The following is a 20,165-nucleotide window of genomic DNA, read 5'->3' as shown; positions in this document are numbered from 1 at the left end:
AGTTAACAAAATCACGAAGCACATCATTAACCATTGCTTGAAACACAGCAGGAGCATTGCTCAGACCAAAAGGCATCACGAGATACTCAAAGAGGCCCAAGTGTGTATTGAATGCAGTCTTCCACTCATCCTCCTCCCTGATGCGCACCAGATGGTAAGCGTTGCGGAGGTCTAGTTTGGTAAAGACAGTCATGCCCTGAAGCAGCTCAAAAGCAGAGGAAAGCAACGGCAAAGGATACTTGTTCTTTACAGTGATCTGGTTAAGGCCCCGATAGTCAATACATGGGCGCAGCGACTTATCCTTCTTGTCCACAAAAAAAATACCAGCCGCAACAGGGGAAGAGGAAGGGCGAATCAACCCCGCTGCAAGCGACTCTGTGATGTAATGTTCCATAGCATCTCTCTCAGGCTGGGAGAGGCTGTACAGTCGGCTAGACAGCAACGGGACTTTGGGAAGGAGATCGAAAGCACAATCGTACGGGCGGTGGGGGGGAAGGGACCGCACACGATCTTTACAAAACACATCCTGCAAATCATGATAAACCCGCGGAACCGCTGAGAGGTCCGGTGAGTCAGTGGGCGGAAGTGGGACGGGTGGAGTGGCTGCCCGGAGGCAGTTCATGTGACAATTCACACTCCATCCCATTATGTCACCTTTTTCCCAGTCAATGTGCGGGTTGTGGAGTACAAGCCAGGGGTGATCCAGCACTAGTGGGGTGAGTGGCGCTTTAAACGAAAAAAAAACAAATCCTCTCCGTGTGATTGCACGAGAGGGAAAATGAAAGAGGTTCGGAAACATGTGTCGGAGTCGCGCAGCCCGCTGGCTGTTGTGGAGGTCCCATGAAAACCCAATGGCTCATGACCCGAGCGTGTGTGTGCACTCTGGTGTGCGCATACTCGGTCATCCACCCAAATACACAGGGTCATAAGAGCATCTAGGGAGGAAGGCAGTTCACGAAGCATCAGTTCATTTTTTATCCCATCATTAATATTAGCAAGTAATGCACTTTTAAGAGCCTGTTTTCCCCATTTCATCTGCTCAGCCAAAGTAGAAAAATCAATAGAAAAATCGGCCATGCTCCGCTTACCTTGTTTGAGCGCGAGTAAGTGTTGGCCAGCAGCAGCTGGATTCCCTGTCAAACACACTTTTAAACTTATCGAGAAAATCAGAAAAAGTGATTTCAGGGTTAACGTGAAGCACAGCTTGTGCCCAGGTCAGAGCACGATCCTGGAGCAACTGGACAATAAGCGATTTTCGCACCATCATTAGAAAAGGCTTGCGGCTATCACACAGGAGAGGGAAATTACTCACAAGTCACAAAACACTTAAGCAAAGATTCACAGGAGCTGAGAGGATCACTAACGTGTCTCACACAATCATCCAGCGACGAGAGGATGTGCGTCCCAGCCTCAAATAGTGGACAGGTAATGACAGCTAATCGCGAACAGGTGTGTGGGCCAAGGGTGGGAGCCCGCAGTGAGCTCCGCCCAGGCAGAGAGGAGAGAGAGGGAGAGAAAGAATACAAAACACATGTAGCCTTGCGGGGCCGGCTGGGCAGACACGGGGACCATGACAATCTCTGTGTGAAATATAGATAGAAAGCACTTAATCATAGAAATATAGTTTTTGTATGAATGGGTGAGTGAGGCATCTTGGATAGAGTGCTTTGGGTGCTCAGGTAGAAGGCAGCAAAGCGCTATATATAAGAACCAGTAGATTTACCTATTTGATGCAAATAAATGTAGTCTAAAGCCCTTTGATTGGTTAGTAAGACTAGAGGAGTGATATATACACACTACTAAGACATTTGCCAAGTGCCACTGTTCAACTGATTGCTAACGTAAAAACAACAACACAGCACATAGGCACGTGGATACGGTCAAGACCATTAGCTGAAATTTGAACGGCTGACAATCAGAAACTGTTCCCACACAACAACTAGAGAGTTTAATGCCAATGTTTGAAAAAAGTGGTGAATGGCTAGACTGGGTTGAGATGTTAGGACTGCAGTAACTCAAATAAACACTCGTTAAAACAAGGTATGCAAGAGAGCATCTCGAAATGCGCAAAACCTTGAAGCAGCAGCAGAAGACCACACTGTGCACCATTCCTGTCAGCTACAAACAGGGAGTTGATGCTTTGGCATGAGCTCACCATAATTGGACGACAGAAGATTGCAACAATGTTGCCTGATCTGAGAATTTTGCTTAAACAACATGAAAGCAATGATCTATCCTGCCTCATGTTAATGGTTCAGCCTGCTGGTGGTCTAATAGTGTGGGAGATATTTTCTGGGAACACTTTAGGTCCTTTAGTAACCCAACCACACACCCTGTGCATGCAACTTTTATTTTCCTTTCCTCTCTTAGTGTGTGTGCCTTTGTGTCTTCCAGGGGACAGACTGGTGAAGGTGAATGGGCAGAGCATTCTGGGGAAAACCTACTCTCAGGTTATAGCACTCATCCAAAACAGGTTGGAGATTTATTTTATTTTTTTTATATCTCATTGATTACATCTAAATTCTTTATCAAGGATTAGACTCATTTTTTATGGTATTTTTTATTTTATTTTTTTTGTAGTGAAAACATTCTGGAGCTCTCTATTATGCCAAAAGATGAGGATGTGTTGCAGTTGGTAAGTGTGAGTATAGTCTTTCTTTAATATTCTCTTCTTCTCTTCTTTTCCCTTGTGACTTGTGTAACCATCAGTGAGCTAGCCATCAGTGTAACAACAGGGGTTTAAATTTCTGCTTCAGTTCATTCAGAAACTGTTCAAATGTTTGTGCATGGACAGAAAGGACTTCATTATCAGCTGGCATGCACAGGTAACTGTGTAATTAATTAATTCTGTTAAAAGAGAAGGGGATGAGATAAAAATAGATCACCCAACAAAGAACCTGTTGAAAACACTTTGAAGTTTTACAAGCTGGGTTCCAATGTTGGTTGTACGGTAAAGATTTACAGACAAAAAGCCAGAAAAAGTGCTGCATAGTGCATCCTGACTGACTCTGCCCACTCTGCCCTCTTGCTGCCCCTGCTGTTCATCCTGTATTTTGATTTTACATGGTCTCCTCCCCCCTGCTGTCCTCAGGCATACTCCAAGGACGCCTACATGAAAGGCAATGAGCCATACTCAGGTAAAGCCCGAAACCTCCCAGAGCCACCACCTCCTTACTATCCGTCAAACAAGCCCAGCTCTACTTCCTCACAGACTAGCCGCAACATTTACAGCTCCCTTGACAACTGGCAGTGTCGAACCAGCCCTGTCACCCCACCATTAGACAACCGCCGCCCTGCTGCTTCTACTCCCCCCGAGTGTTGGTTTAGGAGTCCTGAGGATCCAAGCGTTCGATTTGCCCCATTGGGGGGACACCGCGGACGGTCCTCATCTGCCGTTACCGCACTGGACTTTCACTTTGTTAACCACAATGCAGCCATCGCTTCTGCAACTCTACCTCCACCTCGGAAAGCTCCTGCCCATGTTCATGTTGGCACCCTCTACCACCAGCAACTGTCAGACTATAGCCACATTCATGGCACAGAATGCATCTCACCCCAGTATCGCAGTATATCTCAGGATCATTTAGCTGAGCTGGGGTTGGGCTTAACAGTTACTCCCAAACCATCAGCTACTGCTGTGGCTTCTTTAGAGCAACGGAGAAAAGAAACCTTCCTGCATCACCAGGCAGCTGCTGCTGCCCACTATTCCTGTTGGTTCAGCAGCTGTGGTAGTTCATCGGGACCAGCAAAGAAGTCCTGTTCAGAGACCCTGCTGGCAGCCTATGCCGAATATGAGCACAACTACGGACGTTCTATGGAAACACTGGCCCAAGCCTCCGCTCTGGTCAGTCCACATTCTGAACAGACTTCACAAAGCTCCAACATGATAAAATTCAACATACAGAAAGACCTGAGAACCTCAGAACCTCAGCACCAAAGCACAGGAAAATCATCTATCACAACTTCTTCTACAGGGCCTCCCAGTGAGAGACAGTCAGGTCAGCAAGTAGCAGAGCCCCAGAAAAGGAGAGGAAGAGAGGAAGAGCAAGTGGGCTACAAAAGCTACAGCCCTACTTTTTCCCACAAAGCTGGTCATGTCTTTCAGCAAGCCCACTCCTTTAGAGAGCCTGGCTACAGCAGCCCTCACCTTGACTGGAGGCCTGCCACCAGAGACAGCCCTGCTGATACTGATGTAGGGTCCAAGTTCATTACCCCTCAGTCTGCATCAGAGGAGGAGATAATGGAGCTTGGGGAGCACCGAGAAGTCATCTCCCCTGTATCCGTGACTCAAGAGGTGGTCCTAAGGCAGACGCTGCCTCCAGGTCGTCATACACCCATTCAGACTCTGCAACATTCGAACTACAACACACCTGTGGAGTCCACAGAGCTGCCTGGTTTGACACTCTGCACCTCTCCTGTTCCTGCAGAGACTATTCCCAACCGCAGGTCGAGCGGCAACCTGGCACAGAATGTATTTGATTCCTTATCCTCTATTCCCTTCATAGGTTAGTAACCTTTCCTCAAACTTGCATAGTTATACGGTGTCAGATTGTAACAAATTTAAAGGTTATAATGAATGCTTTTAAATTGGATATTTACAACAATGTTAAAAGTGCTATTTTATGTCATTATTCGTTATTCTCAACATTTCTTGTCTAGCCTGCTGACAGATGGAGAGAAATAAAATATATCAAAGAGATCTTTAATATTTGATCCAAAACTAAAACTTGAGGGTTAGTTCACAAAACTTACAAAAAATGCAACTGAAGGCACAAATAATCTTTAAGATCCTGTCAACTAGGCAAATAGCTCAGCAGCATTGTCTCAAAAGCACTGTGAGTGCCAGTCTTTTTACCATTTATCAAAATTCTATCACAATATTTCAAGAAAAGTTGCAGTAAAAGTATTTTTGTCAATATAGTAAAAAACAAAACAAAAAAAACAACAATGTTTCACTGACGTTTGCAGCATAGAGCACCAGGTCACATTTATATGTGTGAGTAAATGGTAAATGGTAAATGGCCTGTATTTGTATAGCGCTTTTCTAGTCCCTAAGGACCCCAAAGCGCTTTACACAACCTGTCATCCACCCATTCACACACTGGTGATGGCAGCTACATTGTAGCCACAGCCGCCCTGGGGCGCACTGACAGAGGCGAGGCTGCCGGACACTGGCGCCACCGGGCCCGCTGACCACCACCAGTAGGCAACGGGTGAAGTGTCTTGCCCAAGGACACAACGACCGAGACTGTCGAAGCCGGGGCTCGAACCGGCAACCTTCCGATTACAAGGTGAACTCCCAACTCTTGAGCCACGATAAATAAATACAGGGCATTTATTTTCACCCTTTTTTAATGAGTTACACACTGCCTAATCTATTTAACCATGGTGTCAGCAGCAGCAGTACACCTAGTGGCAAGGCATAAATCAAATGTAGGCCTAAAAATTACTTAGGTAGGTTTTTGTTTGTTTGGTTGGTTGGTTGGTTGTTCCCCCTGAAAAACGAAGTAAAAATATAAAATAACTGCTTTACAGTTAAATTCAATAATAAGTGAAGTAACTTAACCTCTTATCTTTTCAGGCTTTACAGGAGCCACAATATTGTCACATAATTGTCACAAAATTGAAACTGAAAAATGTTTTTTGTGATGTCGAATCATGGCCGAGCTTTTAACCAGCTGCCTAAAGCCCATCAGCATCAGTAGCTTTCATCCATCATCTGCTCTTCCTATCATATGGAGTGCAACTAGCAAACACAAGAGTCGTGTTTACATTTAGGTTGCACATCACCAGCTGCTAGTATCTCCTCCCCTCTAGTTTTACTCAACACTGTTTTTGTTTTACAACAATCCTCGATTCCACAGGTATCGTGGGACAACAGCAATGATATCACAATATCACATTTTTAAATGTGATATTTAAATAAATAATTTAAATTGTGTGAAGTCATTCTTCCGTGGATCTTGCCACGCTCCTGTGCATTATACCTGGCTCTGAAGATCGCGTAGCCCTCCGGTGCTGTTGGCTCGTCTGGCTTCAAAAGTTTGAAAAAACAAAGCGCTGACCAGTCCTGAATGCACTGCTGCATAGATGCGCTGTATCAGAGGTGCCGAATCATAACAGATGGTAACTTTGGCTGAAACAAGAAGACACAAAAAAACAACAGCTAAAAAGTAGGTCTGACTCTAAGCAATCTATGACGTTTGCAACAGACCACCATGTTAATTCAAAAAGGCCTCGCTTGCCTCAGTTAAGGTCGTGTTCATGACTCAACAATAAGAATTTAAAAAAAATAGCTTCCATGGGTGATTTTCCAGTTTTCCTACCTTACAGCCTACACAAAAAAATTGCCTGACCATAAACCATCTTAAGCTGAACATACCTAACAATGAGGCTGAATTTGAACATTGTTTGCTGCTTAACTCAAAAAAAAAAAAATATATATATATATATATATATTTTATTTTTTTTATTTTTTTTTTACCAACAAATACTGTTTTATATGGAAGCCCGTTTCCGCCACTAAAAAAAAAAAAAAAGGATCCATAACTCGAAATTTCGAGTTATTTTCTCGAAATTTCGAGTTATTTTCTCGAAATTTCGAGTTATTTTCTCGAAATTTCGAGTTATTTTCTCGAAATTTCGACATATTAACTCAAAATTTTGAGAAAAGCAACTCGAAATTTCGAGTTAGCGCTGCCAATCAGTAATCTACGTGAATGACATCATTTCCATGTTACCCGGAAGCTGAAGCCCTCAGCTACAAATGCTACAGCTAAGCTACCGGTATTACATCCAGTCGTGAATGCACAGATTGCTGAGTGTTTTCAGCCTGGCTTCACAAATGATGAAATCCCTGTGTTATTAGCTGAATCACATGGTGTTACTATCAGCAAACATACTTTAATTTGTTGGGATCCGTTTTTGAGTGCGCGGTCCTGCGCCATATGCTTCCGGGTAACAAGAAAGCGACCTCATTCACGTATATTTTTGATTGGCAGAGCTAACTCGAAATTTTGAGAAAAGTAACTCGAAATTTCGAGTTATATTTCTCGAAATTTCGAGTTATATTTCTCGAAATTTCGAGTTATATTTCTCGAAATTTCGAGATAATAACTCGAAATTTCGAGATAATAACTCGAAATTTCGAGTTATGGATACTAGCTTTTTTTTTTTTTTTTTAGTGGCGGAAACGGGCTTCCATAGTTTTAAGATCCTCCTGGCAGCAAATAAAAAAAGCCCAAACAAAATGTTGGAATCAGGAAAGTCTCCCTAATACCACGTTGTTTGTCAATATTGTCATGCATATAGATTCACTGGAACAAATTTTATTATTAGCCATAGCAACTAGCTGCTACTTTGATGAAATTTAAAAGACAGCTAACATGGCTAGTGAATAATTGATAAGCGTTAAAAACCTATGTTTGCTGTGTGTGCTGACCAGGCTGACATTTAGTGATTCTATTTATGACTCACTGTTGTTACAACAGGAGCTTTACTGACCCCATTAAGTGTTATTCAGTGATGCGAACATCAACTCCTGTTCATGAGTTCAGCTGCTACTCAGGGGAGGAGAGTGCCTGTCTGTCTGCAGCAGTGCTGTGTGATGAAGTGTGTCAGCTGGAAGAGGTGAAGACACTTTGTATCCATATTGTTGCAAATAATTATCTAATCCAGTAGTAATGGTCACCTTATTATTGTGTCACAAGTGTTTGTCACAATGTGTAACAAGTCTAGCTTCTTGTGAAAAAATGTTTCTAGATTAGACTCTTAAGTAATGTTAAGAACGAGATAAATATCACAAAGTGCTTCACATCAAAAATGTTTAAAGAAACAAATCAAAACAAAAATTACACAAAAGCGAGCCTAAAAAGAGCCTAAAAAGAGTTCTAGATGAGTTTTAGGTACATTTCACAAGACATCACTGAGTCCAGATCTCAGGCTCAGTAGGAGAGCAAGAAAAAAAAGTTACTGAACAGGTCATCTACTGCTTTCCAAAAGTGACTACACGTGACTATAATAGTAAGTTCCAGTTTTTTGTATTAAACTTCATGCTTCTTTATAGAAGAACATACTTTCTGTCTAATAAGATTGCACATCTAAAGCACTGTTTTAGCATACGACCTTGTTAGCATGGCAGGTATGGAGTGCCAGGACTGCCATAATGCATTAATTAAATACACCATTAAATAATTAATTAAATGTGTCAATAATTAATTAAAATTGGAATTAATTAATTAAATAAATAGTTATGACACATGTAATTAATTCATTATTGACACATTTAATTAATTGTTTATGTATTTCACATTTTAATTAATTATTGACACATTTAATTAATTATTTATGTATTTCACATTTTAATTAATTATTGACACATTTAAATAATTATTGACACATTTAATTAATTATTTAATGATATATTTATTTATTTCATTTTGGCAGTCATGGCGCCTGGCTCTCATCATGAAATAATTTTATCTGTCAGCCTCACCCATCAAACTCAGGGGGCGGGGTTAACGCTGCCCATGCAGCTTCTCTAACATTTGATTGGTTGCCGTGCAAAGTAAGTCAAAACAGGTCGATCCTAGATAATCGATTGCTTGTGTAGACTTGGGGCAGCCAGGTATCCCAGAATGCAGATCAAATCACAGGCAGCAATGGTGGTGGTGTAGTTTTAAAATACCCCGTTTTTCTGTCACCAGCTACACTTTTAACAGTGTTTTAGCCGCGAATGTCGCGAAGTATGTCTGGTCAGGTTGTCAACATAGAACATGTTTGCAAAAGTGCTCAGATGTTTTCAGAGATTTCACTAGCTCTGCTAACAATTAGCATGCAGAGTGCACCCAGGGGGTTACGTTAACCGGTTTGTTTACATATTCCACTCTCCGTGTTCCACATGTTGCATTCGCAGATTCTCATTTTCACCGAACGATCGTCTCTTTCCGCCTGGTCTTGTGTCTCTGTGCTTCTGTAACATAAAGAACGAGCTGACATTTTTCTCACGAAACCAGCGATCAGCTCAACAGACCCTCAGTTTACCTGCATGCATCCTCCTCCTCATCTGTCAGCTGTTTAACACCTGCTGCTAATTCAAGAAACACGCCTACGTTACCTGGTGATAGTCACAGTTTAACCGGGCAGCCGGTACTCAATATAAAGCAATGTCAGCGCATTTTTCTGCACAAGATAAGTAAATATAGTGTTTTCCCCGAGCGCAGAGCTGCTGGAGCTTGTTTCCTTACAGAGCACTTTATAGGCGAAGCAGCTTCATCAGCGGCTGATGTCCAATCACCGGCACACAGCTTTGAAACCTCAGCTGAGTTTTAGCTCTCAGTGGTTAAACGCTGGACTTCATTCACTCAGGTTCTGTCTGTCGGGTCACGTTTACTTCGCTGTTTTATTTACAACTGAGCAAATCGGTTTGGCTGAGGTTAAAGTTACGTTTCATAACTGCATAGTTTCACAGACGTTTAATGGTTCACTGGCACATGTGTTAGACTGAACTATCATCTAAATATCATCTGTTTTTTAATAGTTATTCAACTGTATTCTAAGCACCAGCTGTCTGTTAGAATGTGATTTTTTTTTCTCTCTGTTGGCAGAGGTATAAAAATGCGCAGGAAAATCTGACGTGCATGGCAAACTTCACCGACGATATTTAGGGAGGAATAAACACACATCAAACATAAATGAACCATTTGCCTGTCTCCATAATTGAGAGCATTTTCTCTTCTTATGTCAACACTCTCTCTCTTTTTTTTTTCTTTTTTTTTTTTTGCTTTTTCGGTCATGTTATGTTTACCTGTCAAAGGCTTGTTACAAACTATGAAACACATGGTGCAGACTTCTGGATGTTAGAAGAAAACTAATACTGCTCATGAAGGAGACTAAAGGCAGGAAGGTGTCCTTTAAAACTAAACATGTTAATAGGACCTCCCTATTTATATCATAGTTTATGATATAGCACGTGTATTTCAGTAATAGCCTGCTGATTTCAGGTGAACAGTCGCACAGCTCACGTGGGCGTTATCTGTGAAACTCCTTAACTATAATTTATCCAAGTTAACTTCAGTTAACCATTCAGACAGTTCTTTTGCAATGAAAAACATAAACACCCATGCTGGTGTAGGTTTCCAGCCAGCTGTTAACATTATAGCTGCTTATGCAGTAACCATGGTAACCACGGACTCTGAGCGGCTGGATCGACGGAGGTCAGACAACAATTTTACATGTATGATCTTAAAACAGGACACAGCCACTATACGTGCTGGCCTCATATCAAATGTGAAGGCAGACTGAGTCTATGTTTGACGTTTTTTATATCTAATCTTCCTTTTCAAACATTTAAACAGCAGCGAGTCTGCAGCTGAGGGAATACAAACTCAAATTGTCGGAACAGGTTTGCTCGTTTCTTGGATTCATTTGGTGATTTATTAAATGTATAACTGTTATTCTAATCTGCTGCTGAGTCTCTTACACTTTTCTTTATGCTGTATATTTTCACGTCTCTGGAATAGTTGGCAGTTAGATAGTCAGCTGGGAAACTTTGTGTTAACTCATGGAGCTGAGGATATCGTGGATATGCTGACCTCGCTCCGTGGTGTACAGGGCCGTTTACCCTCATGATTAATATTCACTATAAAAATATTAGCCGAACATCATGAAGTCTGTATGTGTTTCATAGTGTCGAACAACCTTTGTACAGTTAAAGCCAGCAGTTACTACATGACAGAAACACCAACGTTATCTCTTTTATGCGTTTATACACAGGTCACGCTGATTACTGAACAAAAACCCAAAGATCAGATGTTAAACAGATTTATTTGCTCTCTCTCCTCCTTAAACATGTTTTTAATGTTAGTTATAATTCAGAATTGGCGACTGAAACACGTAGGACACATAAGAACATCAGGAAATAAAACACCGATAAATATAACCTCAGTAAAAGAAGTCAGCGGGGGTTACTACAGCTGTGTACCGGGGCCTGCGCTTTGTCGGTGGGATTGCTTGCGAGGCGAGCGGGTCTATCCCACGCTTTGCCGTGAGACTGGGCAGACATCTCCGAAATCATCGAAGCACTTTTGCAAAGAGGCTGTATCTTGACAAACCGACCAGACACATGAAGATTAAACCACTACATTCTCGGCTAAAAAAATATTAAAACGGTATGTGGTGACACACAAACAGGGTTTTTCAAAGTTCAGTTCTGTTAGCTTCCACATGCCGGTTGTTGTGTGCTAGAAACAATGGCCACCAGGCCAAAGCAATGGTTTTGACTCGATCAGCGTTAACCCCGCCCCCTGAGTTTGATGGGTGAGGCTGACAGATAAAATTATTTCATGATGAGAGCCAGGCGCCATGACTGCCAAAATGAAATAAATAAATATATCATTAAATAATTAATTAAATGTGTCAATAATTAATTAAATGTGTCAATAATTAATTAAAATGTGAAATACATAAATAATTAATTAAATGTGTCAATAATTAATTAATTAAATGTGTCAATAATTAATTAAAATGTGAAATACATAAATAATTAATTAAATGTGTCAATAATGAATTAATTACATGTGTCATAACTATTTATTTAATTAATTAATTCCAATTTTAATTAATTATTGCCACATTTAATTAATTATTTAATGGTGTATTTAATTAATGCATTATGGCAGTCCTGGCACTCCATAGGCAGGCTAAAATACCATGCTATGTGAAAGCAAAGTATAAAAGGTTTTTTTTTTTTTTACTCCACACTATATATTTTATGTTTACTCATTAACTCATCGACCAGTGTCTCAGTCAATTGTTGGCTTTCTTGTTGTAACCTCGGCTTCTGTCTCCTTCTCCTCTTTTTCTCTCTGACTTACCTTGCGTATTTACAGGTAGTATTAAAAATCGACGCTCCTCTTACCTACTCGCCATCACCACTGAGAGATCCAGGTCCTGTGATGAGGGTCTCAACACCTTCAGGGAAGAAAGCCCTGTCTTCTCGTAAGTCAAGAATCCTGGAAATGAAATTTGATGGCTTTGTGTCATTCCAGATATGAGGCCATTTTCCACCTCAGAGACTCAGTTGAACTTTTTTTGTGATTTGTGTGTCCACTACATAGGACATAAATGAATGTCCAGGTCAGGAGGTTAAAGTGGTTTTTACAGAGTAAAAGTCAAATTGTACAACAATTAAAACACAGCTGATGTCATAGAGAAATAAATAATAACATAAATAACAAAAGTACGTCAACAGAAATTAACTTTTTAACAGAGCTGGAATGAGCCCTGTTAAACTCCTCAGGGCCTGCTATCTTTTTAAGAACCATCCTCCCAAACTGTACCTATATAACTGGCTTAAGTCTTGTACAAGGGACAACTAATAGATTTTGAGCTTATGAGCTAAGACAGCGAACAGCAGTGTACTTAACAATTAGTTCAGATATGTAGTCTGGACTCGGTGCTCCCTGTGGTCGCTCACAGTGGACATAGATGTCCACTGTGAGCGACCATCTTTGAACAGAGGCGGTGGTTTACGACACCAACTCTCTGCCATCTATAATCCAGTTTTGAGATCCCTTCCCAGACGCCTTAACGCCCACTCACATCCTGGGCCATCTGATCTCAGGAATTCGCATGATAAGGTGGGGCCAGGTTTCACAATGAACTCACCCGAAACTCTGGCTGATTGGGACCCACACCCAGTTTCACACCTTGGCTCAGGCGATTAGAGGATCATCAGGGGGTCCTTTTGTCCCTCTGTGGGGGGATACTCCCACTAGGTTTATATCTGGGTCTCTCCACCATTTGAACTTAGAACTGAAGAAGCTTCTCGGTCTTCAAGTAACTTAAAGAAGTCCAGATGCTTTTCTTTGCAAGCTCCTTTGATCACTGTTTGACATCACAAATGCACTTCTGGAGGAATGGTCACAGATTCCCATTAATGCACTCCTAAAATTTGTGGAAAGCTTTCCCTAAAAAGTTCAAGCTGTCATAGCTACAAATGGTGCTGACATTATATTAAACATTATGGCTTAAGAATGGAATGGCAGTCAGTTTCATATGCATGTAAGGATCTGAACAACTTTTTCTGTGCAGGTAATTTTGCTCATTGGTCTAAGCTGATTCAAAATTTTTACGGAACATCATGAATCCAGTGATTCTGACACAATAGTGAAATCAGAAAGGCTCAAAGGAATGAGTAATGAAGTGTTCATGCAAACATTCATGCCAAGTCTGACGTACTGTGAAAAAAGTTAATCTTCTAGTTCAACCAAATAATACAGAGTAATCAATAAAACTTTAAAAAATTGAATTTTATTGCAATATACCGTCTATATCTGTAACTCGTTTGCTGTCTGCTCCACAGTAAACTACCAAAAAGGGTAAAGAGCTTTTTCACGGATGGGGTGAGTCACTCTCATTTTTAAATTCTTGACCTGGATATTGTCATATGTGTTTTCTATATTTAGTTCATTGATGTTTACAGGAACCCAGTAACCACTGTCTTTGTAAGTTCCATAAGAATAGAATAGAATAGAATAGCTCTTTATTTTTTATTGTACATGTACAACAAAATTGTGGGTGCTCCACACCAACTGTGCCGGAGTAAAATATAAATAGCAACAGGAATAAATGGCAAACAGGAGAAATGTATACAATCAAGAGGGATATGTACAAAAATAAGAAAAAGGCACACAAAGTTGCAAAGTGCTTGGAAATAGTGCAAAGAAAATTAAATACTTGGTCTGAGTAGAGTCTGTGGTGGGAGTTACTCAGACCATGGCTCAGATTAGTGAGGTGAGTGGGCAGAGTGGGGTGTGGGGGTTTGTCAACAGTCCAAATGGCCCAGGGGAAGAAGCTGTTTGTTAGACTGAAGGTGTTGGACCTGACTGACCTGTGGTGCCAACCAGAGGGAAGCGGGTCAAACAGGTGGTGAGCGGGGTGCAATGGCTCTGGTTTTCCTGAGACAGGAGGATCTGGCAATGGCCGAGGGTAGGCAACCCCTGCGTGCCAAACACCCAGGCAGTAGGAAAGCACACTCTCCACTGACGAGCAGTAGAAGGCCAACAGCAGCTTCTGGTCCAGATTATTCTTCCTCAAGACACAGAGGAAGTGCAGCCACTGCTGGGCCTTCTTTACCAGGGTGTTGGTGTTGTGAGTCCAGGTGAGATCAGCAGAGATGTGGGTTCCCAGAAATGGAGTTATTGAGGCTGGTTGGTGAGGAAGTCTTTGATCCAGGAGCAGGTGGCAGGGGGGGATCTGAAAATGGTTCAGTTTGGTGGTGAGGATGTCTAGGATTATGGTGTTGAATGCTGAGCTATAGCCCATGAAGAGCATGCACACATAGCTCTTCATGTTCTCCAGATGGCTCAGTGCTCTGTGAAGGGTGATGGTGATGGCATCCTCTGTGGACTGATTTGCTCTGTAAGCAAACTGTTGGGGGTTGAGGGAGGGGAGTAGAGAGTTTTTGATGTGCTGTGACATTATCCACTCAACACACTTCATGAATACAGACATGAGGGCTATAGGCCTGTAGTCAATAAGGCTGTCTATACCAGTCTTTGGATGTGAGTGATGATGGGGGCTCTCAGACAGGTGGGAACAGTGGCATGAGCCGCGAGGTGGGGGGGGGCAAAGAAACCGAGTGAAGGTGTTGAGCTCCTTTGTGAGTTTGTGGCCGCTGTTACGGGTTGGGGGACTCTGGCCTTTGTAGTTGGTGAGGGCTTGGATACTAGAGGTTATTATAAGTGAGGAAGTCCTGTATCCTCCGTAGGCCTCCTTGGCTTGTTTGATGTCTCTACTCAGTTCGGCTCTGGCAGTGCTGCACAGAGAACTGTCCCTAAGCTTGAAGGCAAAGTTAAGAGTTCTTATCAGAGCCTGCACTTCACTCATCATCCAAGGTTTTTGGTTAGGAAAAACCCAGATAGTTTTTCTGTCACTGTCAGATTCTCCACACAGCACTTAATGTAGAAAAGGCCAGACTGAGTGAAAGTCTCCACATCCTGCTTTTTGAAGATGGACCAGTCTTGTTAGATCGAAACATAATACTTCCACAATGTGTTTCAGTCTTTGGAAAGTCTGCAAGCCCAAGAGGACGCCCGATCCAAGCGCCACTCCACCTCTGAGCTGGGTATCATCACCTTCAGTGATGTTCACAAGGAGGGCTGGCTGCACTACAAACAGATTCTGACAGAGAAGGGAAAGGTAAAAATAAAAGAAGAAGAAAAAACCCCACTGTGTCTGCATTTATGCAGGATGTCTTTTCTAATGCTTGTCCGTGTCCAGGTGTTAGCAAGCTAAAAAGAGATGGCCAGCTCTTATGTAAGGACACTTATTCCGACTTTCCACTTAGTGTTTGCTGAAAAGGAGAGAGGGGTTTCTGAGATCACCAAAGAAAACACCTGCCTCCTGGCTACACCTAGAAAGTCTTTCCACAAAAGACATAAACGTTATCGGCCCTGGAAAAGACCAACAACACCCACCATGAATGAGTTTTGAATTATTGAAAACAACGCAAACTAAATTTACACCAAATGGACCAACACACACACACACACACACCTCTTCAAAAGCCTCCTTCAAGTTGGTTGGGCAAATTTCCATATACCCTCAAGTAAGCATAATTGTATTGTGAGATTTGCTGTTGAACGGTGCATCCTGATATGGTATTTACCTGTGATAATAAATATACAGGGAGTGCAGAATTATTAGGCAAGTTGTATTTTTGAGGAACACTTTTATTATTGAACAACAACCATGTTCTCAATGAACCCAAAAAACTCATTAATATCAAAGCTGAATGTTTCTGGAAGTAGTTTTTAGTTTGTTTTTAGTTTTAGCTATTTTAGGGGGATATCTGTGTGTGCAGGTGACTATTACTGTGCATAATTATTAGGCAACTTAACAAAAAACAAATATATACCCATTTCAATTATTTATTTTTACCAGTGAAACCAATATAACATCTCCACATTCACAAATATACATTTCTGACATTCAAAAACAAAACAAAAACAAATCAGCGACCAATATAGCCACCTTTCTTTGCAAGGACACTCAAAAGCTTGCCATCCATGGATTCTGTCAGTGTTTTGATCTGTTCGCCATCAACATTGCGTGCAGCAGCAACCACAGCCTCCCAGACACTGTTCAGAGAGGTGTACTGTTTTCCCTCCTTGTAAATCTCACATTTGATGATGGACCACAGGTTCTCAATGGGGTTCAGATCAGGTGAACAAGGTGGCCATGTCATTAGTTTTTCTTCTTTTATACCCTTTCTTGCCAGCCACGCTGTGGAGTACTTGGACGCGTGTGATGGAGCATTGTCCTGCATGAAAATCATGTTTTTCTTGAAGGATGCAGACTTCTTCCTGTACCACTGCTTGAAGAAGGTGTCTTCCAGAAACTGGCAGTAGGACTGGGAGTTGAGCTTGACTCCATCCTCAACCCGAAAAGGCCCCACAAGCTCATCTTTGATGATACCAGCCAAAACCAGTACTCCACCTCCACCTTGCTGGCGTCTGAGTCGGACTGGAGCTCTCTGCCCTTTACCAATCCAGCCACGGGCCCATCCATCTGGCCCATCAAGACTCACTCTCATTTCATCAGTCCATAAAACCTTAGAAAAATCAGTCTTGAGATATTTCTTGGCCCAGTCTTGACGTTTCAGCTTGTGTGTCTTGTTCAGTGGTGGTCGTCTTTCAGCCTTTCTTACCTTGGCCATGTCTCTGAGTATTGCACACCTTGTGCTTTTGGGCACTCCAGTGATGTTGCAGCTCTGAAATATGGCCAAACTGGTGGCAAGTGGCATCTTGGCAGCTGCACGCTTGACTTTTCTCAGTTCATGGGCAGTTATTTTGCGCCTTGGTTTTTCCACACGCTTCTTGCGACCCTGTTGACTATTTTGAATGAAACGCTTGATTGTTCGATGATCACGCTTCAGAAGCTTTGCAATTTTGAGACTGCTGCATCCCTCTGCAAGATATCTCACTATTTTTGACTTTTCTGAGCCTGTCAAGTCCTTCTTTTGACCCATTTTGCCAAAGGAAAGGACGTTGCCTAATAATTATGCACACCTGATATAGGGTGTTGATGTCATTAGACCACACCCCTTCTCATTACAGAGATGCACATCACCTAATATGCTTAATTGGTAGTAGGCTTTCGAGCCTATACAGCTTGGAGTAAGACAACATGCATGAAGAGGATGATGTGGACAAAATACTCATTTGCCTAATAATTCTGCACTCCCTGTATTAATACACCTATCAGACACAGCATCAAAACAAAACTCTGTACAATACTGTATAGGTCATCTTTATGTTGTCAAACCAGCATCAGGCAAAGAACTCTGGCTAAATGTTTAAGTTCTTTAAAATATGACATACACCTTCCAGTGTCATGTGAAGAAATGAGTTTCAGCAAGCCAATCAGGTAGTTTCAGTTGCTAAACGGTACATTTTTTTTGAAGGTTATGCCTTCTCTTCATCTTTCTTCATGACAGAAAGTTGGTGGGAGTATGCGACCGTGGAGACGCGCCTTCTCCGTTCTCCGCTCCCATTCACTCTTCCTTTACAAAGACAAGCGAGATGCAGTGATTCACGGGGCAGGAGCAGGACCCGGTCAGGTTGAACATTGTCCAATCAGCATCCGCTGCTGCTTGATTGACATTGCCTACAGTGAAACCAAGCGGAAACACACCTTGAGGTTGACCACGCAGGATTTCTGCGAGTATCTGCTTCAGGCCGAGGATAACGATGACATGCTGGCATGGATCAAGGTTATTAGGGAGAATAGCAAAACAGATAACGAGGTATGAATAATATTTTGTTAGTTTGCACTGGCTGCACAAACACATACACCAAACTAATTTGTGGCTTTCATTCTTTATAGGAGATTGGTTTCTCAAGACAGGCTCTCATCAACAAGAAGCTGAATGACTACAAGAAACACAGGTCAGGATGAATAATTATATTAAGTAAAAAGTCTGCGCCTTACAGTAATTAGAAGTCACTGTAATTCTGGGCTTGAAGATTGCCACAAATCATACTTTAAACTGCAATTTCCCAAAATTACAAATAAAACTGTAGTCATCATGAAAAGAATTTGGAATATACAGAGCATTTCCCAAAATATTGGCAAAAGTATTCACTCATCCATCCAAATCATTGAATTCAGGTGTTCCAATCACTTCCATGGCCACAGGTGTATAAAATCAAGTACACAGGCATGTAGACTGCTTCTACAAAGAATGAAAGAATGGGTCTGTCAGGTTCAGGCCAAGAACGGGACCCAAATGCAGGACTTTCCAAAAGAGAGAGTGAGTTTATTTATAGTGAAGATAGTTGAATAGTGATAGTAATGTGACAATTTCCAAAACGCGTGGCTTCCGTTGTGGTGCTCCTGACTCCCACACAGTGCTCGTAGACCGTTGCGTGAATGGTGAAAACTCCAGCTCTTCGTATATATAACCTTCCGGCCTGATGATGCGCGTAAACCGCCACTCTGGAAACACACGCACACACTCAAAAACACATACACATAAAGGAGGGGACCGGGAGGGGAGCCTTGACAATGAAGATAGAAAAAACATAACACATGGGCAGGTTAACTGGCGAGGACTGCCAGACCATGACAGGGTCACTCTCAGGGGCACAGTGAATTCCTGCATGGTACCATGATAGGATGCCATTTGTGCAACAGTTAACTGTTATTGGTTTCATAACAAAGACGTCAACGCTGCCACAGAGTGGTAGGCCATGTAAAATCGCTGAGCAGGGTCAGCAGATGGCACATAGTGCATAGAGGGTGCCAACTTTCTCTAAACTTCATTTGGCCTTCCTGATTTGATCACGAGTAGTGTGTAGAGAGCTTCATAGAATGGGTTTCCATGGCTGAGCAGCTGCATCCAAGAATTCGATCACTGTGCAATCCAAAGCATCAAATGCAGTAGTGTAAAGCACGCCGGCACTGGACATTAGAGCAATGGAGACGTGTTCTCTGGAGTGAAGAATCATACTTGTCATACAATTTTACATACAATAAAAACATCGAAACCATAATATTATCTCTAGATGCAGAAAAAGCATTTGGCAGAGTTAACTGGAAATTTTTATTCGCAACTTTACACAAATTTGGTTTTGGAAACTCTTTCATAAACTGGATAAGAATATTATACAATTCCCCAACAGCTCGTATCAGAACAAATGACCAGACATCCTCCAGCTTCTGTCTCCTGAGGGGCACCAGACAGGGATGCCCACTCTCCCCTTCACTTTTTGCAATTTTTATCGAACCTCTAGCAGCAGCATTTAGACAGGCTACAACAATTAAGGGCATAAAATGTAAGAACATAGAACATAAAATCAGTCTCTATGCGGATGATGTGTTGCTTTTTCTGCAAAACACACAAACCAACCTCTCTGAGGTAATTACTCTAATAAACTGGTTTTCAAGAGTTTCAGATTATTCAATTAACTGGCCAAAATCTACAGTTCTCCCCATTAACTGCTCCTTCCATAATTCTTCCTCTGCCCCACTGCAATCCGGAAATATTAAATATTTAGGTATTAATGTTTCTCCTAAGCTTTCAGACTTAACTAAATTAAACCACATCCCACTTCTAAAGAAAGTAGAAGGCGATCTGACTAGATGGAAATCTTTACCCATATCACTCATGGGAAGGGTCGCCACTATAAAAATGATGATCTTGCCAAAAATAAATTACTTATTTTCAGTGTTGGGTAAGTTACTTTAAAATAGTAACTTAGTTACATTACTAGTTACTTCTCTCAAAAGTAACTCAGTTACTTCAAGTTACTCGTTACTTTCAAAGTAACTAGTTACTAGGGAAAGTAACTTTGGTTTTACTCAGAATTCTCTTGTTAATGTGTTGCTTCCATAACTTTGCCAGTCTTCTAGCTTGCTTACTTGCCACAAGTGCACTGTGCCACCTACCAATAGAAAGAAAAAGATAATGTGCATATTTCCACGAGAGAAATCCCACGCCTGGACCGTCATTGACTGCTGCCATGATTCTAGCCTACGTCACAGAGTCATGTGCGCCTTTTACATCCAACACAAAAACTGCAGTCGTGGTGCTTTCGATTGTACTCAGAACTCGGAAATTCTGCCTTCTGAATAGGAAGATGTAGGTAACACCAGACTGC

General features: G+C 41.8%; 1 protein-coding gene across 5 annotated transcripts in view; it reads left to right on the top strand.

Moving 5' to 3' along the window:
* arhgap23b (Rho GTPase activating protein 23b) overlaps nucleotides 1–20,165 on the top strand; it is a 92,978-nt gene that overhangs the window by 50,106 nt on the left and 22,707 nt on the right. For 3 of the 5 annotated variants that reach the window (XM_040038581.1, XM_040038579.1, XM_040038583.1), the window contains exons 5-12: nucleotides 2,395–2,473; nucleotides 2,581–2,641; nucleotides 3,092–4,505; nucleotides 11,889–11,997; nucleotides 13,364–13,403; nucleotides 15,064–15,201; nucleotides 17,501–17,809; nucleotides 17,890–17,951. In XM_040038581.1, the coding sequence (XP_039894515.1) occupies nucleotides 2,395–2,473; nucleotides 2,581–2,641; nucleotides 3,092–4,505; nucleotides 11,889–11,997; nucleotides 13,364–13,403; nucleotides 15,064–15,201; nucleotides 17,501–17,809; nucleotides 17,890–17,951 (2,212 nt within the window). The remainder of the gene's footprint in view (nucleotides 1–2,394; nucleotides 2,474–2,580; nucleotides 2,642–3,091; nucleotides 4,506–11,888; nucleotides 11,998–13,363; nucleotides 13,404–15,063; nucleotides 15,202–17,500; nucleotides 17,810–17,889; nucleotides 17,952–20,165) is intronic. The other 2 variants (XM_040038582.1, XM_040038580.1) reach the window with 2 other exon arrangements.

Source organism: Simochromis diagramma, unplaced genomic scaffold, assembly GCF_900408965.1.
Source record: "Simochromis diagramma unplaced genomic scaffold, fSimDia1.1 OVJJ01000617.1, whole genome shotgun sequence".
NCBI classification, from domain to species: Eukaryota; Metazoa; Chordata; class Actinopteri; order Cichliformes; family Cichlidae; genus Simochromis; species Simochromis diagramma.
Note: the sequence above shows the minus strand (reverse complement) of the source record. Positions and strands in the feature narration are given on the sequence as shown.